This window comes from Ambystoma mexicanum, chromosome 7p (assembly GCF_040938575.1).
Source record: "Ambystoma mexicanum isolate Mex_15411 chromosome 7p, UKY_AmexF1_1, whole genome shotgun sequence".
NCBI classification, from domain to species: domain Eukaryota; kingdom Metazoa; phylum Chordata; class Amphibia; order Caudata; family Ambystomatidae; genus Ambystoma; species Ambystoma mexicanum.
The window spans coordinates 169,895,410-169,915,249 of record NC_090939.1 but is presented as its reverse complement, the minus strand read 5'-3'; the positions used below and the strand labels follow the sequence as shown (position 1 = coordinate 169,915,249).

The 19,840-nt window shown below is 44.7% G+C and overlaps 2 protein-coding genes across 5 annotated transcripts in view; one reads left to right on the top strand and one right to left on the bottom strand.

Moving 5' to 3' along the window:
* GPR89B (G protein-coupled receptor 89B) overlaps positions 1–18,816 on the bottom strand; it is a 174,713-nt gene extending 155,897 nt beyond the window's left edge. Inside the window, exons 1-2 of the mRNA XM_069636008.1 lie at positions 18,051–18,816; positions 6,270–6,329 (exon numbers count right to left, since the gene is read on the bottom strand). Coding sequence (XP_069492109.1) covers positions 6,270–6,329; positions 18,051–18,092 — 102 coding nt within the window. The 5' untranslated portion in view covers positions 18,093–18,816. The remainder of the gene's footprint in view (positions 1–6,269; positions 6,330–18,050) is intronic.
* Positions 18,817–19,251: 435 nt separating this feature from the next.
* The window catches only part of GTPBP8 (GTP binding protein 8), a 630,806-nt gene continuing 630,217 nt past the window's right edge, over positions 19,252–19,840 (top strand). For 3 of the 4 annotated variants that reach the window (XM_069636004.1, XM_069636003.1, XM_069636002.1), the window contains exon 1: positions 19,347–19,482. The gene's annotated coding sequence lies outside the window, so the exon portion shown is untranslated. Of the gene's footprint in view, positions 19,483–19,840 lie in introns of all 4 variants that reach the window. The other variant, XM_069636005.1, reaches the window with a different exon arrangement.

Below are 19,840 nucleotides of genomic sequence, written 5' to 3'. Positions count from 1 at the left end.
ATTTTATGTTTTAATATTTAGCCTCTTACGGCCTCTTTGGAGCCAGCTCCACCTTCCCCCTCTCCTCATCAGATTGATGTTCCGCAGGTCACGACACCCGGAACTCGACATCTGAAGCTTTCAACCAGGGAAGCCTTGCCTGGGCAGCCGGCGAGGCCCAGGCAAAGGGGGCGGCACAGGCAAAGGGTGCTTGCCTTATGACACGGTACATCCCTGTTCGCCAGGCACCATAGCCCAGCAGGAAGCCACATGCTAAGGGTAAGCGACGTCTTCATTGATTCTTAACTCTACTGTGTTTGCGACACCTACATAATGCTTCCATGGGTGTTCCAACTGGGGATTTGTTACACTAGCTCTTGCCACGGTTTGTGTTTCACTATTTGCTTTTGTCCAACTAGGTTTCCCAGTTTAGATTACTGCTTTGAAACCCGACATGGACTGTGTTTTGCCACACTTTCATTTTCCCGACTCGGGCGCCCAATTTAGATTGCCACTCAAACCTTGTCACTATTTGTATTTTGCCACACTTGTTTTTTCACAGAATATTCCAAAGGTTAAGTAACTACTGAGAATCACCCCACTGCTGTATTTTTCCGACACTCGTGCGCTGCATACCTTGGAAAGCAGCTGAACCCCTCTGCGGAGTGGGTCGTTCCAGCTGTTCACAAAAGCTGCACACACGACATGCTCACTATTCGACTATACCTTATCCTATACCTTAGCCTATAACCTCGGCCCGAGTGCCACCACCCATAGAATACAGCTCAAATTCGGTCAAGCCGTGCCCATAGCTGGACTCTCTTCACAATTTGACACAGCACCTGTCCAACACCTGTTATTATGGGCTACTGTTAGAAACGCAGACAATCTCTACCTACCTTTCACACACACATTTTACCACTCTTCTCACTACCTCTCAACTCGGACTATGGTCTTCCAAAGGTCGTTCATCCACACAGCCCTTCAAGGCCATACCAATGGCAGTATGTGTTATACAAATGGCACATAACATAACATAACATATATGAACGCATAGCTTCACTCTTCTCCACTTCTTGGCCACCACACTCAGCAGTGCATACACCGACGGAAGAAGAAAACTCTACCCTAATTAAGAGGAACAGTTAACCATTAACCTCTCCCCTGTGGCCCACACAATATTCACATTTACCCAACAGAGAGCGCGCTCCCTGTATAGTTTTGTCTATGCTGCATCTTTCAATGAAGTTGAAGGGCCTCAAGACAATCAGCTGATGCAATTGTGCAGAAACTAACAAGTAGCTTTCACATGACAAGATGTGACAGCATCAATGATGGAATAAGTTATGTTAAGCACACCTGTGCAGCGAAGCTTTGCTGTTGGTAAACCTCTCAGTGCAAAGAAGATCAAACAGAAAATACTGTGAAAACGAATGATCAGTGATTATTGGGAAAAGAGAAATGTTTAATTCCTTCCTAAACTTTAACTAGCTCTATAATAAGCTTGTGGATGTTAGGGAGAATTGTAATTTCTGTGCTAACTCCCTTCAACCTTAGAAACCCCCAACTATTTTGCTGGACTTCGGACTTTTTCATGTTAAGCCTGGAGTGAGCGAGACCTTTTTCTCACTCTTTCATGTGTTTTTACCTGATTTGGATTTTGTGGTTTCACTGTTTTTGGAGTCTGACAACAGTTCCCAAGAATAGTAAAGTGAAATTGACTTTACTTTCCTTTTCTCTTTGTAGGTCCAGCACAAACCATCTTATGTGGAGCGCTGGGGGGTTACTTAGTAGCCCCTTATCCTACTCTCTAATGTAATATTTTTATGTTACCCTCACTACTTTAAATGAATAGTGGCAGTGGTTTACTTTTTTCTACCATTGTGCTTTTCTACTGAAGGGTGAACCCTCAGCTGCAGTACAGCACCCATGGGGGACCATTTTGTCAAAATGGCCAGAGTTCTTTTTTGCCATTTTCGGTTTGTGATGTCTTTCTTGGGTTTTACTCTGTGTGTTGAGACAGGTTTGAGCCCTTTGTTTGTCTTGCCTTTTGTGGGCTTCAGCCCTGAAGCCCGCCCCTTGCTCCAGTGTGTCTGGAAGGACAGCATGTGAGGGAAGGTCCCGAAACTCCCCTGTCCTTTGTCTGTAGGAATGCCTGAATGCAACTAGTCCTGATTGGCTGGCTGGCTGTCCTTGCAGGACATCCACCATGATGTGTGATTGACTGCCTAGGCTGTGCATGAATGGAAGAAACCTGCTTAAAAGATGAGGGTTTTGGGACTACAGGCATAGTCGACCACTGGGAGAAGCGCCTGATGAAGAAACCGTGAACGAAGCTTGCTGTAACCTCCTGGACTTTTGAATTGCCCGGTGAAACACTGCTGCTGTGCCAACCTCTGTTTTCCCCTCGACAGAGAAGCTCCGGACGGAACGACTTCGCCCCTTGGTTAGTGGGACCAACTAACCCTGAGACAAACTCCATTGGACCACAATCACCGACTGGCTGTGCTTCTTTGTTGCTGTGAGAGCCCAATGCCAGGGGTCGAGTGTCTGTAGTCGAGTACAACATCTGCCGTGGATCGAATCCGACCTGAAGCACCAGGAGACACCCAACGACCATCCCGAAGCAGGACCTCCAGATCCAGAGTCCCCTCACCAGAGTGCCAGACCGAGGGAGCAAAGAGCCCAACCTGTGTCTGAGATCCGCACCGTAGCTGCTGACAACATCCAAAGTGCAGCCGCAGGAGCCCTCCAGACGTCCTCCCTCTTGTCTCCACGACTGAGGCTCAGGGACAAGGGTATGCACTGCTGCAACAAGACAGAATCCAGCTGGACCACTCTTCTTCAAACCAGAGGTACTGTTTAGGTTTGGGGTACTTACATCATTGCCTTTAGCCGTGTTCTTCTCAGTTGGGAATTGCATTGGCATATCTTTTTGAGTTGATTTCAACTCTCTTCTCACAGGCTTGTGACCCTACCAGTGATTTTTCAAACAAACTCTCTAACTTTGTGCAAGACTTTGATTGAAGAAGTGCCTCAGATCCATATAGACGGTGTCCCAATTGACTTTGGCTGTTCTGGCTCCCTGAAGACTCTTCTAGCCCATTGACTCATTTTGTATACGGTTATTGCTGGGGAAAGGCTTAGCTAGACGTCATTGGAAGATTTAGTTGTCCTCACATGTACTGGGAAACTGTCTAACCTTTTTCCTTCCCAAGCCCTTCTACAAACCTCAGAATCTGCAAAGTTGACTAGTGGGATATATAAATGCCATTACTGTCTTTGTGATTGAAATCACCTCAGGGTGTAGGAATTGTGTAAGAAGCATATCCAAAGAGTATCCACTAACTTGTTGGGATTCTGAAAAGTAATTTTAAAGTATATTTACATTGTTACAACAAATTGCCTTTTTAAAGAATGCTTATTTAAAAATGTATGTTAACTAAATAAATAACTATTTATAACAGAAAACTCGAGTGTAAGTGTTACTTGGTTACTTGTATTTGCGAATTTAATTTGTACAGCTCTACAACTCTCATTTATCCCTCTTGAGATAGGCCTGGCTGCTAAGTCACACTACCAACTTGTGTAGTACAGACTTATACCAAAAGGTGGGTTACCGAATACCAACCAGATAAGTGTTGTGTAGTCTCACAGTGTGACTGCACCAATTCTTACCCAACACTGGACTGTAAAACTGTAAAAGGCTTCTCGATCTGTGCAGCTGCAACTGTAAACGCACATGTGTGTGCTTAAGTTTTGCTATTAAAGGCCACTTGCAACTCTTCATTCAAGTATCACATTTTATTTATTTATTGGGTTTTTAGAATGTGCCCATACACAATTTGTTTGAAGCTGCAAACACATGCCAGGTATAGCGATTTAATTTATTCCCCCCCCCAAAAAGAAGAAAAAAAGGAGTCAAAGAAAATGGTAGACTATGCATAGCGTTTTGAAATCAGTTGAACATTGCTGTTGCGTGAGGGACCAGGCGGTGTACTCAGATTGCTGGAGTGTCCCAAAAGAGACATGCAGCAGAATGCTGCATTGTTGAGGCGATCTTGGTGGGTAAAACAATGGGTCATAACATAGAATATCTGCATTGGGGACCTGACCGAGTCGTCTGTGCTCACTAAAGTTTACCAGTGTTGTCTGAATCCGTAACATATGGACAAATTGCATCCATTTAACATCACCAATGAGGGTTTTTGACAGCGTGTATGTATCAAGCACTTTCATCACACATTCCCTTAGTGAAGTTTGTTTATTTAATTATTTTTTAAATTTAGTTTGCAAGAAACCTTACACATAAGAATAGAAAAAAACAAGAGCAAATAGACAAAAGGAAAAAGATAATTTTCACTTAATGATAAAAAAATCATATAGGTTGGTAGAAAAATAAAAATAAATCTTACAATCAGATACCTACAAATTATTTCATGTCGTATTCAATCTGCTTACATGAAGCGTCAAAATACAATTATTACAGACAACTGTAGTCATTCGTACATGTCAGCCAGATCGATCGTGGTTAACAAATTTAGCTAAGCGTATTGAGCTTACATTTTCTGTAGCAGGGTGAAATTAGTTTGACTGATTCAACAGAGGTGTAATCGTTACACAATCTAAGCGCAAGTGTCCATTCTAGGGCCAATTACTTCTCAGGAGTTCAATAAGTTAAATCTGAACATCATAAACAGACGTCATACCTCCCTCTATTGGTATAGCTTGTAATATAATGGAGGATAGTAAAACAGGCGAGATAAAAAAAACGTTTCTACTTTAACATTGGATGATCAAAGATGTTCACATCATCATATTGTCACCAGTGTCCAGTGTAAGTAGCATCACGCAACAAGTGTACATCTACCCAAATAAAAGGGGTGCATCCTAATACCACATAAATTCAAATCCTGTGTGTATATATATATATATATATATATATATATATATATATATATATATATATATATATATATATATATATATATATCTCAACGTCAAGGGTTTTTCCCCTTAATGTTCCATTTACTTTTTATTCTACGACCATCTTATGCTGCTGAAGCATCTCTGCCTTCATTTTTACATCAGCTAAAAAATGTTTTTGATTTCATGGGTTATTTTGACCCACACGGCCATCGGCTTGGCTTTTTATGTTCAGAATGGCAGGTGAAATAACACTTTAAACATTGCTGTTTAAGCAATAGCAATGGTAAGAATAGAGATACAATATCAGAAGCACAATCCAGGCTATGCTGATTTCCAACATCATGGAGGAACCGTCTTCCACAGCGGCATTCCAATATCACACCTGGCCATTTAAGGCAACCGAAAGGACTCTTACTAGAAAACAAGAAACTCAACCACATTTCTCCCCTCCAATCCAGAATATGCTTCAAGAATGCTTGCAACACTCAGAAGGCAACCACCGCTCATACGTGTGACTACCTAGCTGCAACACTTTGCAGCTCAGGCTGGTCATGCTCATATGGGAGCCAGGCAAATGCAAATAAACAAAAACAAAAAACACAATAAGAACAACAATCACAGTAACAGGCATTCTCATGATAAGTCCCTAACCTCTGGAACACCGTCCCAGTGCTAATCTAGACCATGGCAATGCTCTTGCAGTTCAAGAAGGAACGACCTCGGCACTGTGCATTCCAGAGGTAACCCCCGCCTTATCTCATATGTTCACATCTATCACACCTACAGCACTCTTGACTCCTAGCTAGGTTTGCGCTATAGAAAACCCAACTGCGAATAAGGTGTAATACAACCTGACGCTGCAGGAAAGCCTGCACCTGTATTTTTAAACAAAAATTATTTAATTTAGAAAAACGGAAAAGTGAGTGGTCTCCAATTCGATAGTACCAAGCGAGCTCCATAATAGATACAGAAATAATGCAAAGCGTGCAATGTTCAGTCTCTATGCTGTGCTGTCAGGTGCACTAAGAGATTTGGGAATTGTGCGTCTGGGTACCAGAAAACAGGGAGAAGAAATTTTGCAGCAAAGCGTCTCTTTGCTTGACAACATCCAAACGGTACTGCCTTGCATCCATGTAAATGGGGCAGTTTAAAGTGCATCAGCATGCTTATGTTGAACGTGTTGATGGCACTTGATCTTTTTTTTTGCCTTTGTAGACACCAACACACACACATGCTACAAATTAAAAATTAAACGGAAGTGAGATGGAAGCACGTTGGTGCCAAGTATTCTCTCTATAAGCTCCTTCAATCACAAACCATATAAAGACAAATCGTTTGAGAAAGGATGCAACTTTCCTCACCTCGTAGTCCTTAAACAACTGCCGCATGAAAAACAGCCATCCGAACCCGAAGAAGAGCAGCTGCAAGGAAAGAAAAGGAAAAATGACTGGGCAGGACCTTTAGTTCTGAGGAAAGACCAACAACTGATGTCAAATGATGCGCCTTCAAAAAGCTGTGCATGAACATTTAGAATAGAACAGGTTTTATTGATTGTTTATTTGTAGAGCGCCTATACATACACGTGTTTCAAAGCGCTTCGAGGCAAGGGAACATACAATGACATTCTTACAAGGCCTTGAGACATTAAGAATGTGAAATTAACTATCATACTAGACCTGACGACATTTCACATAGTGCAAGAGCTTTGGACAAGAAGGAGGGGAAGGAAGGAGATGAGAGACAAGTGACTATAGTACTAGGCCTGACATCATATCTGGTAGTGCAGGGGAATGACAAAAGTAGAGAGGGGAGGTGTATTCGTAAATCTGGGCACGCCTCGACTGAACAGCAATATGCAAGCGCTCATACATTTATGGCCATGTTGGGCACATACAATGTCAGGGCTCATATCATTCTCCCATTTACCACTCTCTCTCTCTCCACTCATGTTCCTCCTTTGTACCCTTCATCTCCTTTCTTTCTCATTATGATCTTATTTCTTTCTTCCTTCCTCTCATATTTTATTGCTCTAGTCTCACACCTTCCATGAGGGCAACTTTTTAATCTGTTATCTTCTTTGCCTCTTTCCCTTTCATTTATCTAATTGCTTCTTCCTTTATTTCGTTCCATCTCATTCCTTCCTCTCATCCGATGCCATGCCTTCTTTCCTCTCATCCTTTTACTTGCTTTCTACTTGACATCTTATGTCATTACATGCCTTTATCCTTCTCTGTCACGACACTACCGTGCCATGGGCAACTGCTGTGTGATTAAAATGGTGTAAAATGTAAGTGCTTTTCATGCATTGGTTGATTTTCCCCAGAGTAAATGTTAATAATGGCTTAAGGCCAGCTTTATTTTACAATCTGTTCAGCTAGAACCGTTGTTAATTAAAATCGAACAACACTGTTATTCAGTATGTGGCTGACAAGTGCAAACTGAAACACAGTAACTACTGCATTATTTGTCATACTTGTCCAGTAGAGTAGTTTAGAGACTCAAACTGAAATACAAAGATGAAACTATACGAGCCAGTGCCGGATTAACCATTAGGTTTCGCCATTCTGCCATTCTACTACTACTAGACCTATCAGCGGCTTTTGATCTTGTAGACCACGCCATCCTCTGCCACCGCCTCTCCACCTCCTTTAACTTCTCCCAAGAAGTGGCCAAATGAGTCAAATCTTTCCTTAGCGACCACACCTCTAGGGTATTCGCCGGCACGGAAGTAGCAGACCCCATCGCAGTGCCATATGGGGTCCCAGAGGGCTCCTGCGTATCCCCCACGCTCTACAATACGTACACCAAGGACCGGTTTGATCGCCTTGACAACCTCAATATCCCTTACACACATTTTGCAGACGACACCCAGATCCTCCTCAAACTCTCTGGCTACTACGAGCTTGACTGCGCAAACATCAATCATATCTATAACATCATACAGGCCTGGTCGGCTAACCACCACCTCTGCCTAAATAATAAAACCGAGCTACTAATCGTCGGCTCCCCCACCATCTCAAGCACGTAGACTCTGCCTGCTCCTCCATCAACATAGACGGAAAACAGCATCCCTGTTTCTCCCCACGTTAAAACTTTAGGAGTCTGCCTAGACGCAGAACTCAATTTAAACAAGCATGTGAAGGCCATGGCCTCTTCCGCAGCATACGCAACTAAACTCCTCAATCTCTCCAGAAAATTCCTCACCCCCAGCAACTGCCTCACTCTTGCCAGAGTAACCATCGGAAGCAAACTAGACTACTGCAATGCCATCCTAACAGGGACTTCCAACAAAAACCTCATAAAATTACAACTTACACAGAACAACGCCCTTACAGCAGTCAGGGGCCTCAAACGCTCTGAGCACATTTCCCATATTAGACGAGAAGCCCACTGGCTTCCTGTCAAAGCACGCATTGAATTTAAAATACTATCAAATAACCACTGCTGCCTCTATAACACAGCCCCCCCTATCTCTCCCACTGCATCTCCAAAAGTCCCAACTTGCAAACACAACGCTCATCCTCCTCCATCTCCCTTTCCACCCCTAGATTCACCAGGAAACGATCAGGGGGCTCCTGCTTCACTGTCATCGCTCCCACTTTATGGAACACGCTCCCACCCGCAACCAGAAAGAATCATCCTACCTTGCATTCAAAACCACACTGTTCAACAAATATGCATGAGCCTCTCTGAAACTACCTATGACTTACCTGTATGTAATCTAGCGCTACGATACCTCCGGATCCTGGGCGTGTATATCAAATTTAAAAAAATACAAAATAAATAAAGTAGGCACTGGCCTATGGCCCCACTCCTTTTAGGGGGCCCTCCACTGCTTTTTGGATGTTCCATTTAATTTGCATCCTGCACTGCGTTAGCATTTTATTTTTGAAAATCATATTGCCCACGATCTCCCCACATCAGCGTGTGGCCCTCCCAGTCCCTGCCAAATCCCACTTGCAGCATTTTCAGTTTGTTTCAGTTTTTACTTGCGTGCCCCGTGCATGCCAGCCAGGGCCAAAGCGCAGACTCAGTGAGTCAGTCTAAGACACACCCTGACTGGTGCGCAAGGGCAAGCAGACCCAGGAGCACCGCCACGAGTATGAGGACTAGTAGCAAGTCATCATCAGAGGCCCACAGAGGACAAGCAAAAGGCAAAAAAGAGAGAAGTCCGACTTGATGAAAAGGCTGCAGAGGAGACAACGCAGCCAGATAAGAGGAGGGGAGACTAGGTAAGAGTGGATTGAGTGGAGGGAACAGGGTGGACAGGAGAAAGAGAAACTGAGAAAATCTGTGCATGATACATCACCCATAACCTGAAAGAGCCAGTCCAGTGCCACTGTGCCAGACCCAGACCCAAACCCAAACTACAACCCCCTGGTACTATAGTACGCTTTTGCACAAAGTTTCAATGAAATACGCACATATGGGTATATGGCAACGGGGTGTGTGTATGGGCCACCCCCACAGAGTGCAGCTGATATGAGAGGTAACATATAATGGTATTGTTGGACCAGGTAGCGCGCTTGTGAGTATCTTGCAGTTGTGCGCCACGTGCATGTAAATGGGCACTGCAAAGAAGGGCAGGTGCCCTTGAGCACATAGGGGCCTCTGCTGATGGCCTTTGTAGGCGGGGAATCCGGTTGGTAGATGGAGAAGACGGCTATGGTATGCTTTTTCACATCGTGTCACTGGAATACGCCCGTATGGGTATATTGCACGGGCTGTGTGTTTAAGGGACAGCGGATATGAGAGGTAACAGATAGTGCACCGCCGTTTTCTGGTACGAGGGTATTGTTGGACCAGAGTGCACGCATGTTGGAAGCAGGTGCATGTAAATGGACACCGAAAAGAAGAGTGTGTACTTCAGCACTGTGGGAGGGCCCCGAACTTTCGACTGCCTAGGGGCCTCCACAGGGTTCAATCCGGCACTGATAAGAACACTGCACACCCCAGGCAAAAAGTAAGAGAGACATGGAGGACTGTTAAACATCTCCTCCCCGCGAGATGGGAAGTATCATGAAATTAGTAACAAGTGGGAAAGCAGAGCTGACGAAGATTCTATGTAAAAGGTGTACGGTACTCTTAACGTCCCAAGTTTCCTCCATACTCTTGGGATGTCCCATTGAACGGGACTGTAGCATGTTGCTAGGCAGCACGTTAGAACTTTTGATTAGCGCAAGCAAATATCAGCATCCCCTGTGGTACCTACGTATGTGCCCCCGTTCAACGGTCAGTCCCTTTTGCCACGTCAGAGGGAGCGTCATGCAGCAGTTGCGCATTGTTGCACATCAACATTTCTGCTTTTGCTCCACAAACCCACACATTTGCTTGGGGAGAACACACGTGTGGCGCTCTTGCGACACGTGTTTCTCTCTCTTCGGTCATTTTTTTTCAGGCATTTATGGTGGGAGGCTGCTTTTAGAGAGCGCCTCCCGGAGGAAACCAGGATTTCATCTCAAGAGCGAAGGTAAGCGAGCTTCCTACATTTTCAAGGGCACTCCGTGCAGATGACACTGTATGGGCTCTCAGGCAGCAGGATAGGGGTCCTGGTAACCTGCCCCACCCTCCCAGACACTACTGCATGTCGTCTCTAGGTCAAGATTCAGCGTTACCTCAGGTGCACCAAAATGTGTCTGCAAACGGGTGGGCAGATAACCCTGACCAGGAATCATACACTGGGATATCCCATGCAACAATTCACAGGAGAGACAAAATACCTTCTCCCTACCCTCTTGATGAGGATAATCTCCACAAGGGCATCAATCCGCTTCGTAAAACGGAGGCCCTGTAGGAATCATCGACCTCAGCTACTGCAAGCAAGTGCATGGACACAAGAGCAGGGTTTGAAATTAGGATTTGATGAGCAAGAACTAAAACCAGCTCCTGGGTGTCAGGCCTCACCCAGTATGCAGGAGCTACGAATGGGGAACCAAAAGCGAGTACCAGCATACCACGAATCTAACTTCCACATGAGGTGCACTCTATCTTTTTGTCCATTATGGTTGATTCAAAAAGTTTAAATGTGTACTTGATGTGTCCAAATTCTTCTTTATTAGCATTCTCAAATACTCAAAGTTCATGTCACGTATGCATATTTCTAAGGTACCAATTGCCTGGAAAGCCAAAAGTAGCTCCCGTTAGCTGTTGGTTTCAAGTTAAGCAGGCCCTCCTAGGCTAGAGGCAGGAGCTAAAAAGCTCCCAGCTCTGCTGAATTTCAAACCCTGAAGAAGCATAGAAATGAGGAAGAGCAAAGTAACAAACAAAACCCTAAAAACCTGACAACAGCCCGGGTCTACACATGCAGGTCACCAGAATGGGGGAGCCTTGGAAGAGGCATGTTTTAGCATCATTGGGTAAAACCCCACACTACACAACTGAGGAAAACACTCTACAAGACTCTCAAGCCCAAGTGGCTTCAATGAACTCCTAGTAAAGTAGATGGTGCCCTCAGGGGAACCATACCTTGAACATCAGCTTCAGCAATTGGGAGCAACCCACATGCCTTTTGGGGGTATTCACGCCAGAACGTACAACACCAGCCATACTTTGCCATCAGGGCAGGTCACAGGATCCTCCCAGGTAAAGGGGAGGAGTCATTAATGACCAGATTAAAAGATTTTCTCCAGGGGTCGGACGTGCAGAGCTTCTTTTAGAGGTCAAAATGGAAATAATAACTGAGCAATCCGCACACACTTGCTCACCCTGAAACCACAGTGACACATGCACCGTCTGTAACCACAGTGACACAGTCAAAAAAACCTGTAGTGACACACGCGTTGTACGCACCCTCAGTGACATAGATGCCACCTGCACCAGTACCAGACCCTAGCACAGAGGATAAAGAAGATGTAGAGGAAACGTTCTCTTCCCTTAGGATGTTCCATGACAGAGTCTGGGACATTGTACAGTTTTGCGACTGCCATTATCTGACAACCCACCAGTGGAATCTGGTGTGTTCTCCGAGGTACTTTGTAAGCAATCCGAGAGGGTAGAAATACCCATGGAAAAATATTGTTGCAGAACTGAAAACGGTATGGGAAAAGCCACATACTATGGTACATATAAACATAAATGTGGACCCCCTCTACAAGCAAGACCCATTAGAACTATCCAATTCAACAGCGCACTTGGCAGTAGTCTCTGCAGCCCCGGCCCAAAGGCAGGCACCCGGTGGAGCTTCACCCGGCACATTGAAGCCTTCCAGCAGAAAGGAAAGGAGCACTATATACTCTTGGTAAGAAGGCTTGTGTCTTCTTTGAGATGCTCTTTCCTTCTGCACACACTTCACACTTTAGCCTTTACACACACTTGACTGCCTGGTATACTCTCCTGCCAAGGCTTTCACACAATTACTTGTAAACAAAACCCTTCTCTTCACCTGGTGTACTGGCCTACCAAGGCTTTCACATAGTTAATTTTCCCTTGTATCCATGAAAAGAAATTAGTCCAATGTTGCTGTATCGCTTCTTGCGTAACTATGTTTGTTTCAATAACAGCTCTCTTTTTCATACAATGGGCTTTTGCCCCTTTTCCAAGTCCATTCGTATTTATTTGACTTTCTTTCTCAATTCTGTCTCTAGGATATGGGCTCAATGACCCGTTCGTGACACGGTTTACAGGTATGTAAACCTCTTCATGTTGTTCCCGTGTTGTTTCTATGAAGCGGTGTGCACTTTTAAGCAACCCAGTAACCCTTCTGCCTTCCTTGGGCTTACTGGGTGCTTGTAGTGTCCCTTGCGCTTCTCTGCTTTGGTTTCCTCTGTGTTGCTGGCTCGGCGTACAGCCAGTCAACCACTGTGCCTTTGCCGTATTCTTCTCTGCTATATGCGGTTCCTGCTGCCCGGTGATATGGGGCGGCAAGCCGACTATATTCCGGTTTCCTCTTCCGCGGTTTGGATCAGCCTCAACACAGTTTCTCGTGACGTCCTCTTGCCCAGCATACTAGTCGGTATCCGTGCAAGTCGCTGTGCAGCCCAGCGTCTGCAGCTCTCTCTGCTTGCTGTCAGCTGTGCTGATTTTAAACTTCCCGGCATGATTGAAAATCTCCAAAGACTAGACCGCTGTGTGGGCTTACCGGTCTTAGTGATCTTCATTATTCTGTCCCTTTTCCTCATCTCAGTGGTTACCATATCGTTCTTTATATGATGTTGAGGGAGCTGGTGTGAGATCTTATTGGGAGTGATCATTACTGCTCCCTGCCTCGTCCTCGTCTCAGTAGTTGATTTACTAGCCTTTGTGTCAGGTTGGGGAATACTAAGAGTGGGTCTGGTAAGGATTGAGTAAAAGTGTTACAGTATGCCATTAAAACATAAGGAATGGAGGGAACATCTGCAAAAGGCAATGGAGGGCATGTGTTTTGCCCCACTGATGTCATGTCACTCCCCCGAGGGTCACCTCTACCAGGTGATCCTCTAACATATGCTGCCCCCAGGGTCAGGCTCATGTAGCAACTGTTATCCCCTGGCCACATAGGGAGAGGCTACCTCAGGGAAAGGAGGCATGACATCATTAGATTAATCACAGAAGCCTGGCTGAAAAGTGCAAAACTGCTGCCTGAGGCAGCAGAAAGTCCAGGCATTAGCTTTTGATGGGGTTAATTTGTTTCACCAATGAAATGACGGCAAATTGGCAATGAAAAGGCACCTACCATGACACCAAAAAGCCTCATGTCCATATCCCTGGCTGCAGTTAGGGCACCTTCATACTCCTTAGCGGCATTAAGAGGCTTTATATGTATATTTTATGGGGCCTGCAGTAGCGGCCCTGTAGTTATGGTTAAGTTGCTCAACCCATAGGAAGAGCACTTTTGGGAGGCTTATAACTTCGCCCACCTGGACAAATCCTCTCAAACTTTGCAAAACAAGTATATGTCCCGGTCAGATCGATCCTGCTAAGATTGGTGAGGTTTCGTGAAGAGGGGGGTCCCAAAATGTGTGGTTTTTCCCCATATACGCAATGGAAATAAAACGTTGCTCACGCCAACAGCCCAAGTCGCTGGACGCATTTTCGCCAAATTTGCGGCCGGAGCGGCGGCTTGGTCACAAAAGCATGCTTTCGTAAATTTGGTGTAGATCAGTGCTGTATTTATTTTTTTAAATGACCAAAAAGTAGGTTAAAACCAAATTGTGATATCTGGGTTCGGTCTGCAGACTTACTTTCCTGTTCGGTCTGCGGACGGGCCTCCGATTGACCTAGAGGCCAACGTGAGTCAGCGGACATCCGCGCTCGCTGATTGGATGGTGAAAATTGTGAAATGTGTCAGATTTTTGGAAACGCCCCCATGTTGGATTCGCGGACAGGCGCCTGTGTGCACGAACATTGCAGCAAAAGCATATTGAAAAACACAACATGCACTTGTCAAACATATTAAACAACCTTTGGGGAGGTGAGCGGTGATGAGGATGGGATGAGAGGTGGCCTTAAAAATAAAAATAAAGGGCGTTTTTTCTTCTCCAATTTCCGTATACAGTTCGGGGACAGCCCTGTAATGTTTGTGAACATCTCAGCTGTTCAGGGGCATCTATACTTATTTTTGCAATACAGGGTTGGTGAAGAGCAGTTGTTTGTTTCGCTTATAACTCTGGTGCTGTTTTTTCAAGAGGGAACAAAATTAGAGGGGGTCCCAAAATATTGTAAAGGCTTATAAATGTGGTACCATTCGACGAATCTGTGCAAAACAAAAAGATTTTAGATCTAGATAAATGTTTTTGCAAATTTTGGTGGGATTTTGTCTAGAGGGGGCTACATTAGAGGGAGTGTCAACATTTTTAGATGGCATATAACTTTGTTGCCATTTGACAAATGTGGAAAAAGGTAAAGATTTAGAGACCCAACCTTGAATATTTGTGCAAAGCCTGAATGGATTTGGTCAAGTGGAGGCTAAATTATAGGACTATTGTATATACGTACATTTTGACACTTTCAAAAAAATTAAACATGGGCGGGTTTCCAGCAAACTCGTGTAAGGAGTATTAGCAAGGACCTGAAAGCATAGTTTTGCAAAAGTGTCCGTGTTTTATTTTTTGACAAGTGTCATAATGTAGGAACAAAAATATAGTGATATACCTTTGGTGACAGAGGTATAGCCTGTGGCCATGGGCAGTGGCCAGATTGTCCGGGTCATACCATAAGGTCATGACCCAAACAAACAATCGGGCTACAGGCCATGAGCACAAGGGATGATCAATAGGGATAAAGTGGCCATGTCCACCAGAGACCGGCTATGTGGTAACCTTTTTTTGAAATTGGGATAGGTTTGAAAGGGGAAATAAATGTGCTTGTGGTAATATGGTCATAGGATTCTCTCTTCGCCTTCTGCAGGCCACCATGGAAAGGGAAGAGGGGCTCTGTAGAGAGGTAGGGATGGCAATAGCTGATGCCATTTTTAAGATAAATAGCAGTTTTGCTAATATTCTTCCAAGTATGTGTTCTGTACTAGATTGTTAATGAATAATGATTAAAAACAGGTGTAGGAGCTGTTCAAGGGGAAAATTTTGAGCTTGAAAGTTCGCAGATCAGTAGAAAGTGCAGTTCCAAACTGCCCGCGAAGCATAAACCAGAAGTGCGTACGCGTTCGCGAACACATCTTCATGGCGCGTGCGTGTTGTCACGCGACACTGTCTGAAAAGGTTGCGATGACGTCAGACGTTCGCGAACGTCGACGGACACAAAAACAGTGGGAAAAGTTGCAAAAAGCGTATACAAGTGTACAAAATGATGATAGAAGGTGGGAAATGGGAGAATTCTAATGTGAAACTTTGTAAATTGGACAAACGTGTTGCTATATTGGGGCAAGTACGATATTAGTAGGTTGTAGGAAATAAGCATGCACTGGCAAAACCCATGAAATTCACTGAAAAAACTTTGTTAGTACTAGCACATTGTTTGTACTACGCCGAGTTCACTTTCTTCGAGGGATCTCGACGATCCGTGGCTCCTGCTTTAAAGGGAGCCCCCCAAGAAGGATCCGTTGACGACTTGTCGTCGAACTCTGCTATTCCAGGTACATTGGGGTGGTAGAAACATTTAGAAGGAAATAAGACTCATTGAACAATATATGGACTGGGCTTGTGGTATACATTTACTTTACAGGTTGCCCAGGTTGGGGGGGGGTGATCTCCACACAGAACTGTGCGTAGTGGTAGGGGCCAGTATTCTGCCAATTGTTCTAACCAACTGCTTTCCTCCTAGCTTTCCTCCTATATCTATTGTTGGTTTCCTTTATTAATTTGATCTGTGTGACACTTAACCAGAGTACATTTGATGCACTTTAATGAGATCTGCTAATAATTGTGGTACCACTTAGAACTGCATATATTTGCCATTGTAGATTAACTGAGCACACAGTGAGTTATTGTGATTGTGTATATAACCTTGAACCTTAATATATAAAGGCTGTGTTTTAACTAATACAGTGTGGACATTCCTTTGTGGGCGCTTGGGGACTACAGTGTACTTAAGAACCAGCCTGCATCACCTCCTGAGAAGCTAGGCCTTGATTGCTCGTCCATTGCTACCAACAACAGAGAATCTTGGCTGGGGTCCTCTGTGCCTCTCCTCTACCATATAGAGAGCAGGAGTACAGACACCACCTCCGGTCTTTACACACACCACCTCCTTTTCCGTCACCTCCCCTTGCCACGTCCCTCCCCCCACATCACCTTAGCACGACTCCTCACTGCTGTTGCCTCAACCTCCATCGCTCCCCTGCACGCTCTGCATCTGACTCCTAACTCCTACACTGTTCCCAATCACCAGGGCTTTATTTGATTTATTTTTTAAGTTGACCAGGACCTCCAAGCTGCACAATAATTGGGAGATAATTCTCTGCTGTGGTTCCAAGAAAACAGTGCGATGGGTGACGAAACCATCACCAGTTTCTCATTTCTCAGCGCCTGTCAATGCAGCCCTCTGACGTGTGGCTTCATAGAGTGAAGCTTCCATTTTGCTTTCATTTACTTGCTGTCTCCTTGACTTTTCACTGCTCCGTGGTCCATCGCTCTCCCTCCATGGCAAGTATCTCCAAGACTGTGCTTGCTCCCAGCCTCCTTCCCGGGTAACTTGAAAACTCCAACAAGGTGTTGATGTGCCGTGCATGGACATATTTTTTAATCAAACCAAATGCTCTCCTTTGGATTGCTGAGTTCATAGGGTACCGCAGCCAAACAAAAGTGGAGATCTCCGGCCATGCGTAAAATCTTTTTCTTGATTATCTGAGCCCACTGCCTTAGTAACACAAAATCAGGCAAAGCAGGCACTTCCTTAGGTCTTGGCTTAAAGTACTCTGCAATAAGCAGCCCTTTACTTCTGAACCAACTTCCATTTCAATCATGGCATTTCTACGCATGGTGAGGGTGTACCCTACTAACATACGATTATAACATGTTGCGAAGGCTGGAAATTACTCTGGAGTTCTGAAGGTCTTGCTTTCTCTTTTCCAGAAGTCCAACTAATGGTTAGGATTTGACCATATCCCCATCTCATTCTTTGGTAGGTGGCCTTATCATGACTCTGGGTCTTAATTATTAAGGGTTTTAGTAGGACGTCCTTATGGATGCTGCTGATGGGCTGGGGAGCATGGTGAATACCCTGGGTAGGGAGGTACCTCCCCCATGCTCTGCATTATGAAACGGGTGGCGGCAGACTGGTTCACCACCAGGCACTTTGCCAACTCTCCCTCCGAGAAATAAGAATTATGACGTGGAACACTGTACGAGAACACTGAAGGCCAGACTGTTAAATAATGCAAGCATATTATCATGTCAAAGGGAAAGTCGTGCCTGACCCTGCAGTCCAAGGCCACCATCTCACAACATGCATACATCATACTCAGGCCATGCATACATAAAATCCTCCCCCCACACTTCAGTGGGAGACTGAGGTAAGAGTTTGCTGACAATAGCAAACTCTGTTATGTGCGTGCAGTGCTTCATGCATTCATATAATGCGGGCACAACTCGAAATTACTACCAGGTGGTAGTATCTTACATTCCCCATCAGTTTCTACAATAGATGTACGACCCCCTTCATCGAAAGAGTTGGGAAAAGGAATGGCACATAAAGAAGCACATTGCTAAACATACAATTCCTGCCTATTATAATGTAACACATCCTGCATAATACCTAAAGCAGTGGCATACCTGTGAAATGACCATGAGTATGGAATCAATCAGGAAGCTCATTGTGCTGCTGCAGAGTAAGCGCCAAAGTGAATAGCTAGGTCTTTGTCTTTACTGTCCTTGGCAACCTTCTGTTCCAAGGGATCCCAGATATAAGATTATTTAGCGTATCAATGATCTTTAGGGTGCTATAATGTTGGCAGATCTCTATGACACGATTCACATTCACAGAGAACTAAATCGGTTTCGTCTGGCATTAGGAATGGCATGTCCCCTTCGATTGAGAATTGCAAATCATTGTATGGGGCATTTTTAGAAGACCCTGGCTCACCAATGAACCTTCTTATGGTATTGGGTCCATCATCAATTTAGCTATTCTTCTGTGGTGGGTCCTCTTATCCTGAGTGGCCGCAGGGTCCCTATTGTACTTTATTATATTCTTCCGTTCAAGAACCAGATAGCGCCACCCCTTCAGTCAACGGCACTGTGCATCTCTAGTCCTTTACCGAACTTCAGTCCTTGACTTGCTGACTTAAAGCGTGCAGCTGTATAGAGGGTGTACACACTTCTCTCCCTTTACTTCTGCAGCGCTCTATTTTGAAGCAGCACAAGACCCGGGTGTCTAGAGCGCCCCTTCACTCTCCAAGCAAAGCCTTTTCCCGATATTTCCCTAACTATCAGTAACAAGCTCTTCCAAATTTTCAGTCACTCTAAGGCTGTCCCTTATCAACGATCCAATTTTTTGGCAGGTGACTACACTAGAGTCGCATACCGATTACGTCAGAAATGGAATGTGGCACCCATACGTGTCGTAAAAACAAACATTTGCTGATTGGCTGCAATATATTGCCCGCTGACAGGCTAAAAAGATGTGTCCACCTGCTTAGCACGTGGAGACGTTTCTAATGTACCACATATGGGTAGAACAGCGGCAGAGCTTTTCGGTGTCGTCCACCGTGATTCATTTTCCGCATCATTCTTAGAGACACAAACTCCATTATAAAATGGCCGCCATGTTTCCGCTGATTCACGACTCAGGCGCGGGCCCGTCAACTTCAGTCGCATTCTAGCTGTAATGATTCAGTTTCGTTTTTCTATTGAATGTGGTTGTGATTTTTTTTATATATATAAATTCGAGTTTTACTTATATCTGAAAAGGTGTTTTTGTAGTAACGTTGTGGCTTCTTTGTGTTTTACACGTCCACTGTTATTTTTTCTTTTATTTTTTCTTGGGGGAAGTATGGTGCCCTGCTTCTAGCTTGTATTGCGTTGACGCAGGGAAGAGCGTAGGCAGGGACAGCACAGGCATTTCACCACCAAGTCTAGACCCCCCTCCATGAGCGTTTATTTAACCACCGAAAAAGAGACGGACGTGGACTCGGAACGCCAATGGACGATTGCGTTCATTTAAGTTATTTGGCTCTGGATTGAGGTTACCTAAATAGAAGAAAACGTGAGTGCTCAGTTATGAGTGGTTGCTGTGTGAAAACGACATTACGAGAAGTTGCCATGAATACGACTAAACAAATAACTTGTGTGTGGAGTGCACCTATCCATTATTATGTCTAAAGCAAGTTCAGTTAAAAATGAGACGCTTTTTTAATTGCAAAATTTGACAACTTAATAACTTCCAGTTTTGGCAGATAAATCACGGAGATTTGACGATTTGCCCAGTACCACACAGGGAATAAGGTGAAGTCTGCAATTTATAAATTGCAAGTGTTATACGCTGTTGTCCCGGAGGCCCAGCACGAGGGGCTGGCTCCGGTCCAGGAGGCCGCGCGGCCTTGAGCGCGGCGTGGGCAGGAGCG